The sequence below is a fragment of the Calidris pugnax genome, unplaced genomic scaffold, assembly GCF_001431845.1.
Source record: "Calidris pugnax isolate Ruff unplaced genomic scaffold, ASM143184v1 scaffold156, whole genome shotgun sequence".
Classification (NCBI taxonomy): Eukaryota; Metazoa; Chordata; class Aves; order Charadriiformes; family Scolopacidae; genus Calidris; species Calidris pugnax.
In genome coordinates this window covers 987,255-1,009,330 of record NW_015090889.1, presented here as the reverse complement: position 1 = coordinate 1,009,330, position 22,076 = coordinate 987,255, and the positions used below count along the sequence as shown (strand labels likewise).

Genomic DNA, 22,076 nt, shown 5'->3' with positions numbered 1-22,076 from the left:
CTCATGCTGGTTTCAAAATGCCTGTGAATCCAAGAAATAGCTTGCAATTCTGAAGTGATGACTCAGTGAGGCTTTATCATCCCTAATTATAATTAGATCTAGGAGAGCAGAAGGGTTAGCGTGATGATGACCTAATCAGCAGAGGAGATAAAACTTATGTATTGCCACTTATTAGGTAGCCAAACCTCTCTGATTCCTTTATATGCATATAATGACTTTTTCAAGGTGGTTAAATTCTTTTACCTATTGATTTATGCAAGGTAGTTAAACCCTAAATACTACTGCATAAGAAAAAGGACAAGTGAATGGCACTGCTTAATGATATTTTTTAATGGGGGTTTTCTGAACCAAGTGGCAAAGTAATATTGCCAGCATCGTCCAAATAGATGAAAATGGGCTTTGAGAAAATTTGGAGGAGCAAAATAGGCGCAGCAAAAATATTTCAAAGCTCACGTTGATTGTTCAGAAAAAAAAAAAAAGTTATTTTCAAAATTACATACCTTCTTAATCAGAATTTGAATCACTATTGACTCACTACTTCAAATCACTTTTTTTAAAGTTCTTTCATTTTGAAATTTTTTGTTTACTTGTTTTTAAATGTAAGCTCTCTGAAAATACAAAACATTATTTCACCCAAAACAATTTTGTATTTTTTCATTGAAAGCTAGAAAGTCTTCAGGTGTGCTAGATAACATGGCTTCTGATTTTTCCAGCTTGACCAGTGAATCAAACACAGGTTTTATTGCTCATGGAGGAAAAGCTGCAAGATAATGTTTAGATGTAAAATGCTTTAACCAGTGCAACAAAATTACATTTCAAAGCAAGATATAAAGTTCTTTAGAACTTGTAAAGGGGAATGTGGGTTTACCCTTTATACAGTCTGCTATTCATATTAGTGCTGAACTAATGCAGACTGTACGAACAGTTTTAAAATGCTTCCTTTGAGACTGGTGAATACTTTGCACAACTGGGGATTATTGTTCCTAGCCAGGATCTCATCATAACATTAGCATCATATTTTAGTTACTTCCCCTTAATGTGCAGCAGCCGGGGTACGTGTGTGTGTGTGTGTAGATGTCACTGAAACAGGCTGCATAAATAGAGCTGATAAGCCAACACAAAGTAGTTCTGTTTTAAAAGAGGATGAAGAATGTGGGAGTAGACCGATCATTAAGTGGGACGCTTTATCTGCAGGCTTATGTCATTGTGAAATGAGGATGTACGGCTGAGACAAAAAATTGTCTTTATGCATTATAAATGATTGAGCAGAAAAATTAGCTCAGGGGTAGCAGAAATGCATGCTGATTATAGAAATGTTTCATTTAGAAATAAAAGTAGAGTGGTTGTTATTTGCTCTAGGAACATAGTCTTATTATGCTTTGCTGATGGGGTACAGAAATTGTTACTTCCTTATAAGGAAAGAAACACAGTGTTTTATTTTTATTTTTTATTTAGAAAATGATCCCAGAGGACTTGACTTTTTAACATCAGAAAAACATTTGAAAATATAAAAAAAGGCAAAAGCTTAAAATACTTGAAAGTTTTCTTCCCCTTAAAACAGGAGTGAAGAACCTGTCAGTCTGGGTCAATGGCATGAGTTGCGAGTGTCTCGCACAGCGAAGAATGGTATCCTACAAGTGGACAAACAAAAGCCAGTGGAAGGGATGGCAGAGGTGAGCATGTGGCATGACTTGTCATGAATATGGCTGTTAGACTATAAAATGATTGCATGGTGAACTACACAGGCTGATCCCGAAGCTCTTATGAGCTCAAAAAATTATACATGTTACGGCAGTGTTTTCTTAAACCCAAAGCTGGAAATTTGCACATGAAGTCTTCCCTCTAAGAACATGGATCCTTGCAAAGGCAGCTGAAATAACAACCTTACCTTCTCTTGCCATTGAATGGGACTGACTTTTTTGTGTTTGGTTCATACATGTTCTTGAGGTTCTTTTCTTGGTAGTCACTGGTTATGGCTGTGACTGTTGAACAACCTGTGGATTATGAATTGCATCACCTGGAGAATGATGATATTGAAAATTATGTGCACAAAGCCCTGTTTTTACCTCTCTGAATATTGTGCTGGAAAAGCAATTTGCTTCTGTGTCTTTTCCTTTCAAAAGCAATTTTCAGGACAGAGGAAGGGCAGGAATACTCAGACAGTTAATGACTTCCATTTTATTCTTCCCTCCCCAAGAGGTCATAGTGAGTCAAGTTTGTAGTAAGGTGAAATTTTGCTTATATCAAGCAAGGTATTGACTCTAAGAACTCAAATGCATACACAGAGGTACTTTTTTTATCCCAAGAACCTGGGCCTAGAGCTACTTAGAAAATGTCTTTTATTCTTTCCTAAGGGAAAGTGTGGCCAGAAAACCAGGCTCCAGATCCGGCTAGCAGAAGAATCTGCATTTTTTTTCTGCAAAATGGGATACTATTTAAAGCTTAGTCTGTTCTTGAAAAATGTAAATAAATTTAAATTCCAGTTGTCTGTCGAGAAACAGATTGGGTGGGAAACATTCAAACAGAGCAGTCAAGGCTTCTTTAGATAGATGGGTCAAGATGAAGACTCCAGTTTTCATTTTTCTCTAAGTGCTGCAGTGCAGCTGCAGAAGGATGCTGGCAGGGAGCTGCCAACAAAGAAATCACAGGAGCTTCTGCAGGACTGGAATTACACAGTTATCCTGTCTTTAGCTGTTAAACATCTTTTAGTTTGCCCCAGGACCTTGACTAGTCCCATCAAGTATCCCAAGCAACTGCTTTTGGTAACTAATGCAATCTGGATGTTTCTTTCATTTAGCCCCATAACTTTATCTTTTGTTAGATGTTAGAAATGAGTCTCTGCTGCATTGACTTTGCTCTGATTTTAAGTTTATGAACCTCATTCTGGTTTTAGGTTTACATCACCGTACCTCAAGTCATTGTAATTAGGACTAAGTGTGCAGTCAGAAATCACAAGTCAGCCTCCCTTCTTTCTGCCTTCAGTATTCTCATTTTGAAATACTTGCAATTTCCCAGCTAGTTCTGTTTAGGTTAAAACACAGTCAGCAGAGAGTGTCCTGCAGTGGCTTTCTTGAGAGGATTGTACAAAGAAATGTAGTTAACAGAAGTAAAGAGGCTTTGAAGTAAGCTATAACATCTAATGTAAGCTAGTCTGAAGATACAAGTATGGTTCCAGCTACTTTAATAAAATATTGTTCTTATATTTGTCACAGGGGGCTTTCACTCAGATTAAGTGCAACTCTGAAATATTTATTGGTGGAGTCCCTAGTTATGATACCGTGAAGAAGAACTCTGGGATCATCAGACCCTTCAGCGGTAGCATCCAAAAGGTACGTGCCCAGAGGTACACTGGAGGCATTTATTTCCATCCACTGCACACTTTAGGTGGAAACATGCCCTTATACCACTGTCAATATCCAAAATAACCCAAGATTGCATCTCAGGAGCCAACACAAATTGCTGAAACACATATTTCACAGTGAAAGGTCATTCTAACTTTAATAGCCAGTAAGTATTACCACTGCCAGTTTCCCTGTTAATTTCCATACTGTACTAATAAGTGAGCAGAAGCCATATGGGATCGAGTTCAGGATGATGCACAAAACCATGTCAAGATGAGAGTCCTCAGGGTGCCCTGTAGCATCATATATAAATAAAAGAATAGAAGAAATGCTCAAGTACTTCAGTGTACACTGAGGCAGCTTAATATCCAATGTAACCAATACCCTAATAAGCAAAAAAAAGGTGCAAATTAAGGTGTGTCCCAATCCAGCTAGCGTAGCGTTTTACTGTACAGCAGTTGCACAAATGATGTTCCAGAGGGTTCAGGTGTGCATGGTGCAGATCTATTCTGCAGAATAAATCTATAAATTCATAATAAGTCCTAATAAGTAGTCCAAAGGAAGTTCGGTCTGAACTAACATTTGCTCTCCCTAGGCGTACTTAAAATAATTCAGATGAAGCTGAAAGATTGCCCCTGAATCCTCAGACTTTTAAATGAGTAAATTATTGCTTCAGATTTACTTAACAAGTATAAAACTCTTATAGTGCATCTCATAACAATTGATCAAGGGAAGAAAGGTAATAGCAATTCAGTGCAAATAGTTTCATCCCTTGGACCAACATTTTTTGGTGTCTTTGTCAGCTGTCTAGCAGAAGAGATGAAATTCAGGAAAAATGGGGGAGTATATAACAGGTCAGTCTCACAAATATCACTGAAAAGGTAGGCTTGACTAAATACAGTGCATTTTGGAGCACAGGATAGGGAGCCTAGGAACAATTTGAAAAATTTGGAAAAAGGGGCAGGCCACTCAGGAAGATTATAAAGATGTAGCAAAGTTATGTAGGGAAAAGATTAGAAAGGCCAAAGCCCAGCTTGAACTGAACCTGGCCTTGGATGCTAAAAACAACAAAAAGAATTTCTATAAATGTATTAGTAGCAAGAGGAGGACTCAGGACAGCCTCCATCCACTATTGGGTATGGGAGGTAACGTAGTGACAAAGGATGAGGAGAAGGCTGAGGTGCTGAATGCCTGCTTTACCTCAGTCTTTAGTAGTGGAGTAGGATGTCCCTGAGTGCCCAGACCCCTGAGCTGGCAGATAAGGGCAGGGAGCAGAATGAAGCCCCTGTAATCCAAAGGGAAGCGGTGAGGGACCTGCTCCAGCACCTAGACACAAACAAGTCTATGGGTCCAGATGGGATTCACCCGAGGGCACTGAGGGAGCTGGCAGAAGTGTTTGCAGAGCCACTCTCCATCATTTACCAGCAGTCCTGGCAAACTGGGAAGGTCCCAGCTGACTGGCGTCTAGCAAATGTGATGTCCACCCACAAGAAGAGTTGGAAGGATGATCCGGGGAACTACAGGCCTGTCAGTCTGACCTCGGTGCCTGGGAAGGCCATGGAACAGATCATCCTGAGTGCCATTATGCAGCGCATGAAGAACGCCCAGGTGATCAGGCCCAGCCAGCACAGGTTCATGAGGGACAGGTCCTGCTTGACAAACCTGATCTCCTTCTATGACAAAGTGACCTGCTTGCTGGATGAAGGAAAGGCTGTGGATGTTGTTTACCTGGACTTTAGCAAGGCCTTTGATACAGTCTCCCACAGTATCCTCCTGGAGAAACTGGCTGCCCATGGCCTAGATGGGAATACTCTGCACTGGGTTAAAAACTGGCTGGAGGGCCGGAGAGAGTGGTGGGGAATGGAGTCAAATCCATTTGGCGGCCGGTCATGAGTGGTGTCCCACGGGGCTCGGTACTGGGACCTGTTCTCTTTAATATCTTTATCAATGGTCTGGATGAGGGGATTGAGTGCACCCTCAGTAAGTTCACAGACGACACCAAGCTGGGTGGCAGTGTCGACCTGCTGGAGGGTAGAGAGGCTTTGCAGAGAGATCTGGACAGGCTGGATTGATGGGCTGAGACCAACAGGATGAGTTTCAACAAGGCCAAGTGCACTTGGGTCACAACAACCCCCTGCAGCGCTACAGGCTTGGGGAAGAATGGCCGGAGCTGCCCGGCAGAAAAGGACCTGGGGGTGTTGGTCGACTGTCGGCTGAACATGAGCCAGCAGTGTGCCCAGGTGGCCAAGAAGGCCAACAGCATCCTGGCCTTCAGTATCAGGAACAGTGTGGTGAGTAGAACCCAAGAGGTAATCATTCCCCTGTACTCAGCACTGGTGAGACCTCACCTCGTGTACCGTGTCCAGTTTTGAGCCCCTCACCACAAAAATGACATTGAGGTGCTGGAGCTGGTCCAGAGAAGGGCAACGAAGCTGGTGAGGGGTCTGGAGAGTAAGTCTTCTGAGGAGAGGCTGAGGGAGCTGGGGTTGTTTAGTCTGAAGAAGAGAAGGCTGAAGAGAGACCTTATAGCGCTCTATAACTACCTGAAGGGGGGTATAGAGAAACGGGGGTCAGTCTCATCTCCCAAGTCACAGGAGATAGGACAAGAGGAAATGGCCTCAAGTTGCGCCAGGGGAGGTTTAGATTGGATATTAGGAAACATTTCTTCACTGAAAGGGTTATTCAGCATTGGAATGGGCTGCCCAGGGAAGTGGTTGAGGCACCATCCCTGGTGGTGTTCAAAAGACGGGTTGACATGGTCCTCAGGAATATGGTTTAGTAATTTTTATTTCCTATTTCTTACTAATTTTTTTTCAGAGTTACGTTGATAGCTGGACTAGATGATCTTTAAGGTCCCTTCTAACCTAGACCATTCTATGATTCTATGATTCTAAGTAACATACGTCATGCTTACAAGGCAAGGAGTTGTACCCTGGAGTACAGAGACACTGTTAAAGATTGGGAAACACTGAGGATGAGTCCTTGCTTCTGTGATGTAGTTAAGAAGGTGGATTTGCCTTCTCAGAGGCCTTACTGGGACGTCAAGGAAGAGTATCCCCTGCCTTTTGGGCACTGGAGACTATTTGTTGACTGCTGTGTTTGCATATAGTAGGATTTCAGTTTATACACAGTTTATTTCAGTTTCAGTTTATACACAAACAGTTTTGTGAAATCTTTAGTTATGTTTTTCATCCTAATGCAAGATTCTTTCAGGCAAGATGAAGTACTAGAAAGCAGTAGAAAATGTGAAAACCAAGCTGTTCTATGTCTGTTGTCAACACTCGTCTCCTGGGGGGGCTTCCTGATCTCGGAAATGCTTTTCCTCAGCTGTGCTCATCTGATTTTACTGTACGAGCTCACAACTCAGCTACAAAGCGCTGAACGGGTGTTTAGACACAAGACTGGTAAATCCCACACAGCCTCACCCTATATGGGTGTTGCCTAAGGCTGTGTCAGAAAACACAAAAGAAATTGATCTCCAGTGGGTCAGGATGAGCAACAGAATGAGTTGGACCTCTGCAACTGGAAAACATTCATTACAAGAAGTAGGTTTTTGGCCAAGTTTTGAGGGTTACATTTCTCTGACATCTTCAGAGAAGTCTTAGAAGTCTTCTGACTAGCAGTAAAATACTGGGAATTTGGAAGTTCTTAGCATGTATTTTAGCATGTGATTTTTTGTGGGTTTTTTTGTTTGTTTGTTTGTGTTTTTAAACACATAGATTATCTTGAATGACCGGACAATTGATGTGAAACGAGATTTCACTTTTGGAGTCAACCTGGCGAATACTGCCCACCCCTGTGTGAGCTCACCGTGTGCGAATGGAGGCACCTGCGTTCCCAAGAAGGACAGCTATGAATGTGATTGTCCCCTGGGCTTTGATGGGCAACATTGCCAAAAAGGTAACGAGGGCTGCATTTCAAGCCAGAGATCCCGAGCTGATCACAAAAATAAGAAGAGATTTAACACCTACAACTGCTGTTGTACACATCCCTCAAAATAGAAACCCTGGAGGCCAGAGCTCCCTTTGCATCCGTGCATGTTTCATGTGCCCAGGAAGGAATTAATTTTGTTATTTAGGAACACAGTAACTGTTATCCCAGCACAGAACTATGATCCACAGATAGTAGCCTGGAATCTGGTTGATTGTAGTGGCCAGCACTGAACACTTCATACACCTCCCTAATCATGCAGTGCTATACAAAGCGGGATTTCCTGCCAGTGTCCTTCAGCCAGTGATTATGTTACATCCTTAAGCATAAGTATTGATAACCCTTGTAATTTTATCTTTCCTAGGCCTCACAAGTGCTGTTCTCCTATACAGAAAGGTCTAGTCCTTTTTTAGACAGTGACTACTCCAATGGTAATTTCACCATCTGCACAAACCCTACCTTGGTATGGCAATGGAGACCAATAAGGAGGAAAACTTGCCCAGATACACGTTATTCTTCATTTCTCAGAACTGTTATAATAGTTCAAACCTTAGATTCAAGAGGGTGTTCAAATTCCATGAAATCTGTTAAAAAACGGATGTGCTTTGGGTTATTCCACTAGATGGAGATGTTTCCCCTCTCTCAGGCTTGATCTTGCAAAATTCCTGAGGGAAGATTTTGTAATGTAACAGCGAACTGAGTTCAAAAGAGCTGACTGACATTACTGTCTTCACCCACTCCTTCATTTCTCACAGGCATGAACTTCAAAGCTAAAAGTAGCGGTTTTGGTTAAGTCGTGATGAATAGATTTGTCTTTTCTTCCAAAGGGACAGTATCTTAGAACAAAAGCATTTTATTAAAATACAATGGAAGAAACCCCCTCGCTTACGTTGTTGTGGTCTAACTAATGGCTGGAGAAACGTCATTTATACTGGCTTCTCTGTGGGGAGGAGGGAGAATTGGGATTTTGGCTTTCGAGGTATGTGCAGGATGCTGAGCTCCTGACTTCAAGATGGTGTCTGCAGCAGTACCAAGGGTTAGGGAATCAAGGCAAGTGAATGCTTTGCAGTTTGGGTATCTGACTGCCCACTCCTATGGATTGCTCAGGACACAGCTTGTCTGCTCCTGGCCGAAGCCCCAGGAGCAGTGTCCCGAGCTGCCCACTGCTGCACCCCCCTCATGGCACTGGCAGTCACTCCCCTCTGCTCCCTCTCCTAACCTGAATGGGCAGCCAGCCTTCCACAGAAGTACTGAAGTGCCTTGTGCCTTTGGCTTGGGCTGGTTCCTGGGTGTCAATCCAGCTGTTGTGGTTTAACCCCAGCCACTGCAACTGGGGTCCACGCAGCTTATCACTTATCCTCTCCTCCCCTGGGAAGGGTAGGCAGAATAGGGAGATAAGGAGGGGAAAGGAAAAAACCAAAAACTCTTTAGTGTGATAAAGACAGTTTAATAGAACAATAATGGAAAAGGAAAATAACAACAGCAACAACAACAAAACCATAACAACACCAATGATAATAATAGTAATTATTAATATTATTATTAATAATAGTAATTATAATAGATGGTAAAAATCTATAAGACGGTCTTACCCCCCAGCCAGCCTGACCTGAGCAGAGATCGTGGATTACTCCCCTCCAGCCAGCCCCTAAGTGCGATGTCTGTAGTATGGAATATTCCATTGGCTGTTCCATCATTCTGTCTGTGCTCCTTCTCAGCTTCTATGGGAAGCTGAAAAAAGTCCTTGACGTATAAACAGTCCTTGAGGTAAAACGAAATGCATTATTGCCATTCCTTTCATACCAAATCTGAAAGCACAGCAACCACTAGAAAGAATATTGACTCTCTCTCAGCTGAAACCAAAATACCAACCTAAATTGATTTTTAAGAGTGTCCAAAAGCATGAGTCACCTGTCTTCTGTTCTGCTAACTACGGCTTGCTGTTCAGGTGCCTCTCCACCCCCTGCACTTGTGCAGCCTCAGCTACCACTGAAAATGCACATTTTTGCTGATAGATGTGCAGAGAACATGGAGGTCCCTCCAGCCCCCTGACAGCCTTCATGAACCTGGAGCATATTTCTCAAAATCATCCTTTCATGTGTCTCTTCAGTGGGGTGTAGACTCAGCTAAGGCAGGATGCACGGTGCGTGTCTGCTTCTGTTTCAGAATGGGGTTTTGGTTACTTCACTCAGCTGGTATTGCGAGGGGCTGAAGGGGCAGTCTCTGTCCTGCTTGCTGGTGGGCTGCTGTAAACCCATGCCCCGAAAAAAAAAACTGCTTGTGAGGGAGTACACCTCATTCTCCAAAATTATACATTCCACTTACAGAACTCAAATGAGGCTAGTATGAGATATATGAGATACTGATTCATAGCGTAATGGATTGTTGGCTGGGGATTCAATAGAGCTCCTGTTGGCATTCTGGGTTTTATATCTTTTGTCCAAGATGTGGGAAGTATTAAAAGTATTTTTATACTTAGTTGTAAGATGGAGTAGAACAGCACACTGTTGCTTTCCCCTGATTAGGGCTGATCCCCAGGTAAACCACGATGAGTCACTAGGATTTGAAAACTAAGACTAACAGAGGGGTTTGGTGCTGGTCCTGCCTGTCTGCATCTTCGTGTGTTTTGAGCAGGCAAATATAAATACTTGGAGCAAAACAATAGTAAAAGAGTGCTACCTTCTAAGATGGTTATAGTTGCTTATGCAAATGAGAAGGGAGGGTCACTGAAAGGTGGACATGAAATGGGATGAAGGGAGATTTTTATGCTGTAGAAAAATAAAATGAGAATGTTCTTGTTTTGTTTTGTGCTGACTCACTGCAGAGTGTGGAAGTTACTGCCTAAACAGTAAGTACTGCAAATGATGTGAAAAGTGCTCTGTCATTGTGCGTCTGTGTCTGCTCTAGCAAGCTGGATGTCCATTAAGCCTGGCAAGCTTCTGGCAGTAGGCCAAAATATTTTCTGGCGTTATATAGTACTTCCTTAAACCTCGTCCTGTTGGTATTTCAAACTGCTTTCAGAGCAACCTGGAGCTGGTCCTTGTATTTGCTAAGCACGGGGCCAGGCAGCCGGCTGAGGCTTTGTAGGGGCAGATGCTTCTTCTGGCTGCCCTGCTGTTCAGAGCTTGCTCCTGCTGGTCATGAGAGCTTTGGTTCCCCTCTGCCAAATCGTGATGAGCAGAGAGTGAATGTGTTTAGTCCTAGTTCTCCTTAGTGGCCCCCTTCCCTTCCAGTTGCAAAGATCCTGCACGCATCAAGGGTCCGACATGGGACGTAATGGGGGAAGAAAGGCTCCTTTCAGGCTCTGCTGCCATTCACTGTGGTCAGAGACTGCCCAGTGCAGAAAGCGTCAGACCTGGCGAGGAATGTCTGGCCGAGTGTAACACGTCTTTTGCAATCTTCCAGCGACGCTGGCAGGCTGCAGGCTGTGGACCGCCTGTGGTGGTTTCTTTAGACACATTAGGCAGCTTTCCTGATTTCACTACGGGTGAAAACAGGCATTTGTCACTATCTAAAATTCACAGTCTTGGCACTTAGAGCTAAATTTCATATTGCTCTTGTTGGCTGCCGGACGACACCAATTGTTGCATATCAGTGCTCTTAAAGCCCAGCCAGCCTCTGCATTGCATAAAGAAAGCAAGCATCCATGCCCTGAAAAGCTTGAAATTTATATAGATGGGATTAGCTGTGGGTTGAAGGGATTAGTTCTTAGGAAGAAAATAGGATGAAGGCAGCTATTTTAAGGAATTTATAAAACTGGCTTATATTAATGCAGCAGTCAGTTATGAGAGATCAGCAGCAAACTGTAGGATGTTCTCTCGGAAGAAAACCTCTTCAGGCCAGTGCTCATATCCTGCCAAAGGCTATGTATCAGGGATATTCAGTGATTTATATCACACATCTGAGTTATTTTGCCAAAATCTTCTGTGGACAGCAGTACACCAGCTCCAGTTTGGTTGCAATGTGTGCTGCCGTCCCAGCAGCTGTGCACCACAGCTGTACCAGGGGCTGTCCCTAGAGAAATGGGAGATGTGGTGCCTGGGGCAGTGGTGAGGTCTGAGCAAAACACACTCCAAGGAGCACTGCAGCACAGCAAATGCATGGGCCAAGAAGCTTTGCAGCCTTTAGTGTAGTCTCAGTTGCTTTCAATAGACCTCAAGTGATTGGAGGCACTCTGTATGTCTTCCCAAAGACCTGCTCCCTGGACACCACCCCAGAGGTGGGCAGCAGCTGCTCTGTGCAAAGCCCAGACACAAAAGGAGAAAAAGCTCACAGATTGCCTGTGCTGCCTCTTGACCTTGCTTTGCAGGGGTGAGAGGTGGCAGCACGTGCTCTGCATATGGTGCTGCATTAGGAGCCTGGGAGGAGTTTCTGAGACTCAGAACAAAGGGCGGTTAATGCATAAGCTTTGGCAGGAGGGTGGTGGATTCTTCCACACAGAGAATCCAGGAGTGTGGAAACAGGGATAAAAGTGACATTTGCAATGTTTTCCCAATACTTCATATTTCCCTGCGCTAACATTTATGGTGGAGCAATACGTGAGGCCCAAGACACGGAAGACTGTGGGTAGAGGGACTGTCAGCAGTTTGAACTACTGCCCCTCCATTTAGGTATGAACTGGTTGTGCCTTTTTGAAAACCAGTGTGAGTTCAGCCCAGTTCTGTGCCAGAGGCAGGTAACTGCCAACGCAGGAGTAAGTTGATAAAACAGTCTTGTCTCTTTTTCTGCTGCCACTTCCATGTGAGCTAACTGACACTCATCTTTGTTTTTTTATTTACTTTTCAGCCATTACAGAAGCAATCGAAATCCCACAGTTTATTGGTCGCAGTTACCTTACATATGATAATCCCGATATCCTGAAAAGGTAATGTATCTCCTGTGAATATAAATATTTTATTTGTTAATCATTATAACTCTAGGAGCCTCACGTGAGAGGATATTGTATATTTAAGTGTCTTCAGCTGTATTTGCTATATTTCTAATTTTCAGGAAAAAAATACATTTTCTGTGCATATGCATATGGCTCAATTTGTTATAATATCTGAGCACCTTGAAACATGTAGAGGAACAGCATGCACAGTTTATGTCTGGCGTGGAGGAGGACTGGTCTGTGCTTTCTGAGAGCAAAGAACATGCAGAACCTGTATCTGTAAAGAGACAAAGGATTTTAACTCCTGCTTTAATCTACAGCTTAAGTCCTCAAACTTCTTTTTGGCTGTTCAGTACCCTAGAAGATGCCCAGATTCCAGCAAATTGTGGGTTGTTTCAACAAATTCTTCCGTCTATCTGTGTTTCAGACAGTGACTAGAGGAGACTTCACAAATGTCCTCATCTGCAGCTCAGTACCCACCTCCTACCAGGACTTTCTGATTTGCACTTTTTGTGCTTCTTCCACTCACTTCTGAGGGCACTACATCTACTAGACATTCTCAAAATTTGCTTGTTGGACTAGATTTCACACTAGGCTTGGCAAGAAAAAGGATTTTCTCTTATTTGTGTGAAGTAACTGAGTAGCTGTTGTGTTTGGGATTCCAGAGGGACAAGTTCAATTCCCTACTCTAAAATGCTGGAAGTGGGGATGTGAAGCAGAGTCCCTCGCACATCAGCATGTAGGCAAGTTGCGAGACAGTAACCTGCAAGACCAGCAGAGAAGAAATACTGCATCATCTTTTTGGCTTTTTTGGAAGAAGACAGTCCCAGTTCAATATTTTACTATTACTTCCTTCTTCTATATTGAACAGGGTATCAGGATCAAGAACAAATGTCTTCATGAGGTTTAAAACCACAATGAAGGAAGGTCTTTTGATGTGGAGGGGAGACAGTCCCATGCGACCTAACAGTGATTTCATTTCTCTCGGCCTTCAGGAAGGAGCATTAATATTCAGGTAAATTTTCCCTCCCATGTTTGTGTTGCACACAGTACACCCAGGGCTTGAAGGAATTGCCACAACACGTCCAGTGCACTTGTCCTTTGGTATATTGTGAGACAATTACATCCTTGAGGATTTGTTCAGTGATGGGTCTTGTTACTGTCTGGAAAAGGATGTGAATTGAAGAGGTAGTGTGCTTTGCGTCATTCCTACTCCCTCCCTCCTTTCCAATTTTTAAAACATACAATTTATAATGTGATTTTCTGAAAGTCACCTTATGTGTGGGTATGAGTACTGGCAGTGACCCTGCTGCGTGCCTCTTGAAGCACTTGCCATCTCAGTTAAGCAGAGCAGTTGTAGGGTTTGCAGAGAGAGCAGAGCTCAAAGAAAATCTCTGCTGACACTGGTGCTCACTGCGGGCTCCCTCTTCATCAGAGAGTGCACATGGGAACAGGGCTACCACCTTCTCAGACCCCCAAATAACAAACCCTGTGGCACAAACCCAGCTGGCACTGGACTTTGTTACTGCCAAAAAGCTCAAACTGGGGAGTGTTGGGAAATGTTGGGCTGAAACTCGTGTCCTCTCTCCAGAATTGCTTGCTCCCTTGCAGAGGCTTAGGCAGACTCCGTGCAACTTTTCGCATGGTACTTTTTTAGGACTCCTGCTTTTTGAAAGCCCTGTCTTTCCTCATGATGCCCTGTTAGGTTGTGTAAGACAAGTATTGAAACAGCAAACTACAAATGGCATCATTATGGATTGTTGTGAGACACTGTTGATTAAATGACAAAGATTTTGTTAATCACTTAAGATAATTTGAAGCTATCTTTTACTTAACTTACCTGGTTGTTGTTTGCTACCTTGGACACATAGACGTGTTGTACATTTTCATTTAAATTAATTTATTTAAATTTTTAATTTTATTTAAATAATTCAAATTTATTTATTTAAGCTTTTTTATCAGATTTTCTGTGGTTAACTGCAAAAACTCTTAGTTTTCTCATTGTTTTATAAACAAGGAACTGACTCTGCAGAAATGATGCATTTTTTAAATGTCTTTGGGAGAGCCTGTCTTTCCAAGATGCGTGGTAGTAAGTGGCCTCTCTATTCTGTTTTCTGGCACAGTGTAGTTTTATTAGGGTTGTTGCTGTCCCCCAGAGATGAAAATAGACAAAGGTTTTAGACTGAAACAGCAGAATTTTATTGAAATAGCTATACTTTCTGGATGCATTTAGGACGGTGAAAAATTAAGATCCCAAATTAAAACTCTCCTAAACAACCACTGCATACTGAAAGGGAGCACCGAAGAAGATGGTGAAAAGACAAATGCAGAAAATAGAAGTATCATTTTCTTTCAGAGATAGTGATCCTCGTGCTACTTTTCCACCCTTTGAGAGGTGAGGTCAGGAGAATATCAGGCTGTGAATCAGTCAGAAGTATTTTTCTGCAGCCCAAAATTAGATATCTGGGTTCTGGTCCAGTTTGAAATTCAAAACATACCTCTCTTTTTCTATGGCCTAGCAGAGTAGGTTTTCTGTACAGTGTAAGTGCTGCTGTAAATCCTTTCTGTTGCTCCTTGCTTCTGTAGAAGGTAATACTGCTATTGTAAGAGATCCCCATTTGTTAGGGATATGAATCTCATTTTTGTAACCAAAGGTCTACCTCTTAGATGCAATCCTGAGCACCCAAATCCATCTGTAGTTCTCAGCCTAGACTGGTGTCTGCATCCTGAGTGAAGCTTGTTTGAGACTCACTTAAAGCTCTTGGGGGGAACCAAATTTAGGACAACCATTTAGCTTCGGGCAGCTCACAACTTAACATGCTGTTCTCAAGTACCTGACCCTGGCCATGAACTTAATTCCGGGTTCAGCGTTTTTTGAAGAGATGATGATGTTGGCTTTAGTCTCTCTAGACGATACAGGCTGAAGGCCGGCAGTGGCTGTATCAGGATAATTCATCCTGGTTATTTAGGCAGCTGAGCACCAATAGCTCACTGGGTTGTAGCATCTACTTCCCCTTCGGGAAGGTCGGCTCAAATTTATGGGACCCAGAAATTTAGATGCCTGAAGTGTAAACGTGATGGGGACATTATGTCTGCTGAGCAATTTTAGTAGCAGTAACCATAAAGAAATAATCAGAGCTGCAACTGAAGCAGGGAAATTCATTATTATCTCTGTATATATATATATATATATATTTATATATATTAGGCTTCATCCTTTCTAACATTACAGGTCTCAACCTTCCCTATAATTTAGATGATTTGTAGATCTATGTGGCGTGCTAATTTGCTCTTGTAATAATTTATTTATTAACAGTGTTTGCAACGTCCTACTGCTCTGTCCCATTAGGCCAAATGTATGTAGGTCACTGAGCTTCATAACCTCCTGTTTCGGGGGGGGGAACTGTCAGGCAGAGTCCCCCTTCTCACTGTCATGAGATGATGGTGATGGTACCCACTCTGACCTGGGCAGGAGGGAGTTTTGCCTGTTAGTCCATGAGCCTGACTTTGCAAAGTGCATTACTGCTGGTCTTCCAAAGGACACCACCAGTACCCCTAGAATCCAAGCCATAAGGGGAGCTCTGGGGGCTGAGCAGGTGGGCACAGAGTAAGGACATCTGAGCAATTTGGCAAGCAGCCAGTCTTTGCAAGGGAGGTTGTATAATTTTAAGATTTTTTTTTTTTTTTTTTTTTTTTTTTATTGTAGCTACAACTTGGGCAGTGGCATTGCTTCCATCACGGTGAATGGCTCTTTCAGCGACGGCCGGTGGCACAGAGTCAAGGCTGTTCGGTGAGTGGCCACGCTTCATCTGGGAGGGGTTTTGGAGCCGCCCTGTCATCAAAGGCACCGGCTGGTCCATCTGGGTGCTGGTTGGGTGTGAATCACTGCAGCTCCACTCTCTGACATCGCTGTTCATCGAGTTGAACTGCTAGCAACTTGGCTGTTTCAGGAGGATGTACACAAAGATTATTGTATTAGAGGTGACAGTGCCAACTCAGTACAGCTCAGGGCAGGCAGCCAAAGTCACGCAGGGCTATTCTGAGGCTGTGACAGACATTCTATTAAACCCATACCATTTGGGTTAAGAGTATTTTTCTTTAATGTCTGCATTTTGAAATTCCCTAGTGAGCATTTTGCGGGCTGGCACAAGCACTGGAGCACGGACAGTGTATGCCTACTTTTTCTATTTGGAGGAGGTGCAGACATCTTGCAGTGTATATATAACTCATATTTATAACTCATTACCTCATGGGAGGCAAGTGTGCCCAGCAGGGAAAGCACACGTCCCTCTCTTCGTGAAATGTTGGTTCCCTGGAAATCACAGGCTAGTGGGACAACTTGTGACCAAAATTCAGTGAGAATAGGAGACCATTAAGTCTGTCCAAGCCCATCAAGGCTTTTCTGTCAATGTGGTTATTGACGATATATAAACTAGAAGTGGTATAAAAGCTCTAGTAAGAAACAAATCTGCTTATAATTATGCTTTACCTTAGCTTGCCTATTTCTTTCCTCTCGAAACTTCTGCTGTTCACTTTTTCAATTATATCTGATTTTTAACAACTTGTTAGAACCTGTCCATCCCCCACTGTTCCTGAGTTGTGCGATTTATTTCTTTCCCAATTTTTTCTCCTCTGCAAATGTGTTCCACACCCTCTGCAGGTCTCTGAGTCGTGGGGAAAAAAACACCCTTTGGTCTGGAATGCCATAACACATGGCTGTCTGTGGGGCTCCCCAACATCAGTCTCATGCCTTTGCCATGAACCTTGCTGACCACTGAGTTGCCCTGGTCTCCTCGTGAGGGGGAGATGATGATGCTTCTCCTCCTGCCTGGTTTTAGGCTGTGTGCCTGAGAGTGGTTTGGTTTTTGTTTCAGGGATGGACAGTCTGGCAAAGTGACTGTGGATGATTATGGTGCCAGGACTGGTAAATCCCCTGGAAAGATGAGGCAGTTAAACATCAATGGAGATCTCTATGTAGGTGAGTGCTCACCAGCCACAGTGAGGACGCAGAAGAGTGCCGGTCTTTGCGAGGTTGGTTGCAAGGCAGGGCACCCCAGCTCCGTCCAGCTTAAGGCGAAGGCTTCATGTGGCAGCCTCTCATTCTCCACAGCCTGTTTTTTTTTGCAGGGGGGAGGGTGTCTCTGAGAGGGGTGGGGGGACTGGTATGAGAGGAGACCAGCACTATGGGGAGCAGTGTGGTACCCTCAGCAGGCATATAGCAGAACAGCGAGCGTCAGCTGCAAACCCCACACCTTAGTAGGAGTCTGGGTGCAATCTTACTGAGCTCTTACTGGTGCTACAATTTCTGCAATTAATAATTAGCATCCTTGTTTATGATCTCCTGCTTATCCCCTCTGCACTATCAAGTGCTTAAAAGCTGTATTTAAAAAAACACAGAGCAACCTGTAAATTAAAATCCCTTTCTGAGGCACTCTAGGAAGGCTAATGGCATGGTGGGCGGTACAGTCTGCCAGGCAGGAGCAGACACCCATGTCGGGGAAGAGTTTCTCATGGCTGCCTTTCCCCCAGGTGGCATGAAGGAGATAGCCCTGCACACCAACAGGCAGTACATGCGGGGCCTGGTGGGGTGCATCTCCCACCTCACGCTTTCAACCGACTACCATATCTCACTGGTGGAGGATGCCGCCAATGGGAAGAACATCAACACGTGTGGGACCAAGTGACAAGAGAGGAATCCTGGGGCCGAGGACCCATCATGTGCTTGCGTGTGTGGCTGAACGTGAGCTGGCTCCCACAGCCCCCTACAGCCGGCCCATGTTCACCATCTGGGAAGGTGGCAGAGCCAAAGGGAAACCCGGAAAAAAACTCAACTAAACCCAAACATTTTTCCCTCTCCTCTCCTCTCCTCTCCTCTCACCAAACTCAAACCAAACCAAACCATGTATTTTGTGTAGGAACTGTCCCCTCTACCTGTGAAATGTTTAGTTAACGCTAAAGGTGACCGCTGCAAATGGCAAAGAAATGTGTGATGTTATGAGTAGCTCGATGACTGTGTTGTGGTCCTTAGGTTGTCTTTTGTAATGTCAGAGAAAGCAGTCTTGAAACACTTGCATTCATCCCACCCTGCAGTGGTACCGTGACTGTGCTGTTCAACAAATACAACATCAGGCAGTGTATCTATACATTTAAATGTATGTCCCGGGACACACAGTTCTCTTACCACTCTCTGATTTAGCTAAGTTATGTTTCGTTCTGTGTAAATAACAGCTGCAGTGACTGGTTTCAAAATATTGTTGTTTGTTGAGGAGGAAAGTTCTTAAAGTCTACTTTTTTATTACAAGCAACAAAATCAATGAACCAATTTTGTAGAAGTAATTTTATACTTGTATATTTTTTATAGCAGCAGCAGACCTGCTTACATGGTATAACTTTTAACATTTAGGTGTTCTATACAATTAGCTCTTTGCACACTTTCCTAAAAATAGCGAAGTGACCTGTGGCTTATATTTGTTATAGTGGAGGCTTAATGTCTCTATTATACAGTTTTGATGGGGATATTTGTGAGTTATGATCAGTGTTAAATCTAAATCTTTTTGTTTTGTAAATTTTGACAGTTTAAAATTGTACATTATGAAGCTTTCCTGGCTTAAACAGATTAAAAGATTAGGAAAAAAGAGCAAATGCTTGCTACTGTGGTATTATAAATCACTACTTTTTTCTTTTTTTGTTTTTTCTCTGAAAAATGAGAAAAGAAATGTGCAAGAGACCTTGGTGGGTCACAGTCCTCTTAAAATAAAATGTTTTCTAGGCACTGGACCAACACTTATGCAACCTTGATTGCCAAACTGTAATTTAAGCAGGCAAACAGAGTGCCGTCGAGACACTAAGGAAATGGTCCAGAATTTCATAGTTTGGAGATTTTTCTTCCTTAACTCTTTATTTAAAGCATATCAGCGAGCCATTGTAGGGGAGAAGAGAGACCCATCCTGCAGCAGCTCAACACATGCCGGCAGCAGGAGAAGCAGAAACCTCCTCAGCAGCGCAGGCTTGCCTGAATGCCTGTGGGTTAAAAGGACCTAATGCGGCAAAAACAATGGAGATCAAGTTGGTTTCTGCTGCATTTTTACTTGCCCAGGGTGCTCCTGGCTCCCTGGGAGTCGAAACACCTTGCCGAGACTCGTCCCACCCCGTCCTGCCCGTGAGCAGCTGCAGGCTTCAGTGGAAAAAATGAGTATCTGGTACTAGATAATGGGACCTGCAAACAACTGCCAAGGTGACCCCAGCTCCTCTGGTGCATGCTGAAAGGCACCCCCCGATCACTTAGGTGAAAGATCTGGTGCGCCTTGTAGATACAGCATCAGTGGTGAAAAACAAATCCAAGCACTTGTTAGAAACAGCAAGAAAAGCACGTGGTGGTGCCAGCATGTAATGTGCACTTGTGCTCTGACAACACAAAGCACACTTCAGAAGAACTGCTGGTAGAAGACATGGGAGGCTTGCAGAAGAGCTGGAGACACTCGTGGCTCTCCTCCCAGGAGAACCAAAGTTTTCTTTGGCTTGAGGAGCCCATGGGGACAGAGAAACCTGTGCATGGCTGGGAAAAAGCAGGTTTAAATAGATATGATCAAAATGTGGCTTTAAAATGAAAGTAAATGGAATTTGATGCCATGGGATGTAAAGGGGAAATGTGCAGAGTTTGAAAAGGGGTAAAAGCTAACAGCTCTGCAGGTTGAAGGTCTGGCTGGACTCTCCCTGCAGCAGCCCCGCGGTGGTGGCTGGACACAGCCTGAGCTTGGGCTGTGACTCAACCACTGAGAGGGAAGGTTCACCTTGGATGAACTGGAGGAGTTTCCCAGATGGTAGTGACCTATCCTGACTTGGCACATGGTAGGGAGATCTGCATGGCTGTACCCCTAGTCCTGGGGACCTGCTGTGCTGTCGCTGATGGGGGACAAAGCTGGTCCAGGAACGGCGTCAGCCTCTGCTCTGTCACATGTGCCTCGCCTTTCCCACCCTTTCATTTCTGTCACAGGGCTTGGAGAGCAGCTCGGAGGCAAACATCTGACGGGATAGGTCTCTATTTTAAGATAATTTACTGCAGAATAACAGGCATTTGGTACAAGGCGATACTTCTCCAGAACAAAAGCTGCTCTTTGAAACGTGGAGGGGGGGGGGGGGAGGAGTGGGTAGGAAATACCTCTGTCGTTGTTGTGGAAAAAGAAGAGCAACAAAACGGCATCTCCCCAATTGCCTGTTTCCAACTGTGCGTATCACCAGGCGGGAATTCGGAGCTGGCAGCATCACCCTGCTGCGGCGCAGGCTGAGCACGAGCAGCACAGCTGCGTGGTGCCGGCCAGGCAGGGGGAATGGCAAAGATGCTGCGGGGTTTGAATCTTTTAAAGAAAAATAAAAATAATAAAAAAAAGTCCTTTCTGCATCCTTTTAAAGGTAGTCTGATAAACATCTGAAGAGGGAAGCATCCTGCATCCAGATCTCCAGGCTCCCTGGTGAGGCTTGGGGCTGGGTGAGAGGCAGGGGTTTCCACTCCAGGGGCTGAACAGTAAATAGGTGCCAGAAAATCAGGAACATCTGACCAGATGTGGAGGCTCAGCCACCCTCCCACCCCCCTGATGCTGGGCCAGTGAAGGAGAGGGGAAATGCGGACAGTGCATGGCAGAGTGCTTAGTCATTTTCCCAGGAACTGGCCTGGGTGTGCTGCTCTCTGTCCCTGAGGCCGTTTATTAATCACGTTATTTATTTCTTGGGCCATATCAGATGCTTGGCATGACCCTGGGGCTGCCACAGGATGAGCTCTTGCCGGTTTACAGAGCCGTACCCTTTTTGCTGCAGGTACCTGTGCAAACCAGCGATGAAGCCAGCGGCCCCAGGCACTTCTGACTGTCTTTGCAATTTAATCCCCTTCCTAAAATTACAGCTCTCAGCTTTCTTCCTAATTTTCTACATTTTCCCAAAAGACACCCCCACCTTCCATGTTCTCAGGGCTGAACACCTGCCTTGGTGGCAGCCAGGCTTTGTGCTGGGCACTGGCTGTTGGGCAGAGCTGCTCCCTGCCTGCCCCTCACCCTGCCCAGGGCACAGCCTACCTCACTGCTCTCCCCAGCTTCTGGGAACCAGCCACTTGGGAATCAGCAGTGAGGGTTACTGAGGTCATCCTGAAGCAAAACAAGTGAAGGGAAAAGAAAAAAACAGAACAAGAAAAAGAAAAAAAGACAAAGAAGAAAAAAAAGACAAAGAAGAAAAAGGAAAAAGAAAAGAAAAAGAAAAAAAGAAAAAGAAAAAGAAAAAGAAAAAGAAAAAGAAAAAGAAAAAGAAAAAGAAAAAGAAAAAAAAGAAAAAGCAAGCAAAAAGAGACAGCAAGGGGAACTAAAGCCAGACATGACGTAGCAATGATCCTTATGGTAGGCAAATTCTTGTTGCTGGTGTGCCCTTGGTGGGCAAAGATGAGGAGCTTGGAGCTCTTTTCCATCTCACTCTTCCCAGCCTGGCTTCATGGAACAAAGAGGAGAAGAGGAGGAGGACAGGCTGCAAGGGTTGGGGGGGTGCTGATTCCCCGCTGGGACATTGGCCTGACACAGGTGCGTGTTGAAAGTCACTCATCAGGCAGTGCTGTGTCCCCATCCCTGTGCTCACACACATCTCACATATGAGTAACAGCCCGGTGTGGGCACCTGTGGTCACCGCAGCTCTCTGAGGTCCTGGCTTTCTGCTCCTGTGGACAGGACCCAACTCATCTGTGAGTGTCCTCTTCCCAAGTCCCCAGTGACAGAGACTGCCTGGCAGCGCTGCGACCGCCTGCCCTTGCTGCTCTCCAATATCCGTTCACTGTCAGGGCATTTCTCTTTGTTTATTGTGCACAGGACAAAGACGATGTTGTTCCTCTTCCCCCCTCCGTTTCTTTTTTAAGCTTCCCTCAGTCTTCCTTACTAGGAAAACAATGGTGCTGGTTCTTTCAA

At 44.2% G+C, this 22,076-nt stretch overlaps 1 protein-coding gene across 2 annotated transcripts in view; it reads left to right on the top strand.

The window, feature by feature from the left end:
* EGFLAM (EGF-like, fibronectin type III and laminin G domains) overlaps nucleotides 1-18,776 on the top strand; it is a 78,795-nt gene extending 60,019 nt beyond the window's left edge. For both annotated transcript variants that reach the window (XM_014947660.1, XM_014947662.1), the window contains 8 exons: nucleotides 1,562-1,673; nucleotides 3,213-3,329; nucleotides 7,061-7,241; nucleotides 12,057-12,135; nucleotides 13,013-13,156; nucleotides 15,848-15,931; nucleotides 17,016-17,119; nucleotides 17,671-18,776. In XM_014947660.1, coding sequence (XP_014803146.1) covers nucleotides 1,562-1,673; nucleotides 3,213-3,329; nucleotides 7,061-7,241; nucleotides 12,057-12,135; nucleotides 13,013-13,156; nucleotides 15,848-15,931; nucleotides 17,016-17,119; nucleotides 17,671-17,825 — 976 coding nt within the window. In that variant the 3' untranslated portion in view covers nucleotides 17,826-18,776. The remainder of the gene's footprint in view (nucleotides 1-1,561; nucleotides 1,674-3,212; nucleotides 3,330-7,060; nucleotides 7,242-12,056; nucleotides 12,136-13,012; nucleotides 13,157-15,847; nucleotides 15,932-17,015; nucleotides 17,120-17,670) is intronic.
* Nucleotides 18,777-22,076: the final 3,300 nt, after the last annotated feature.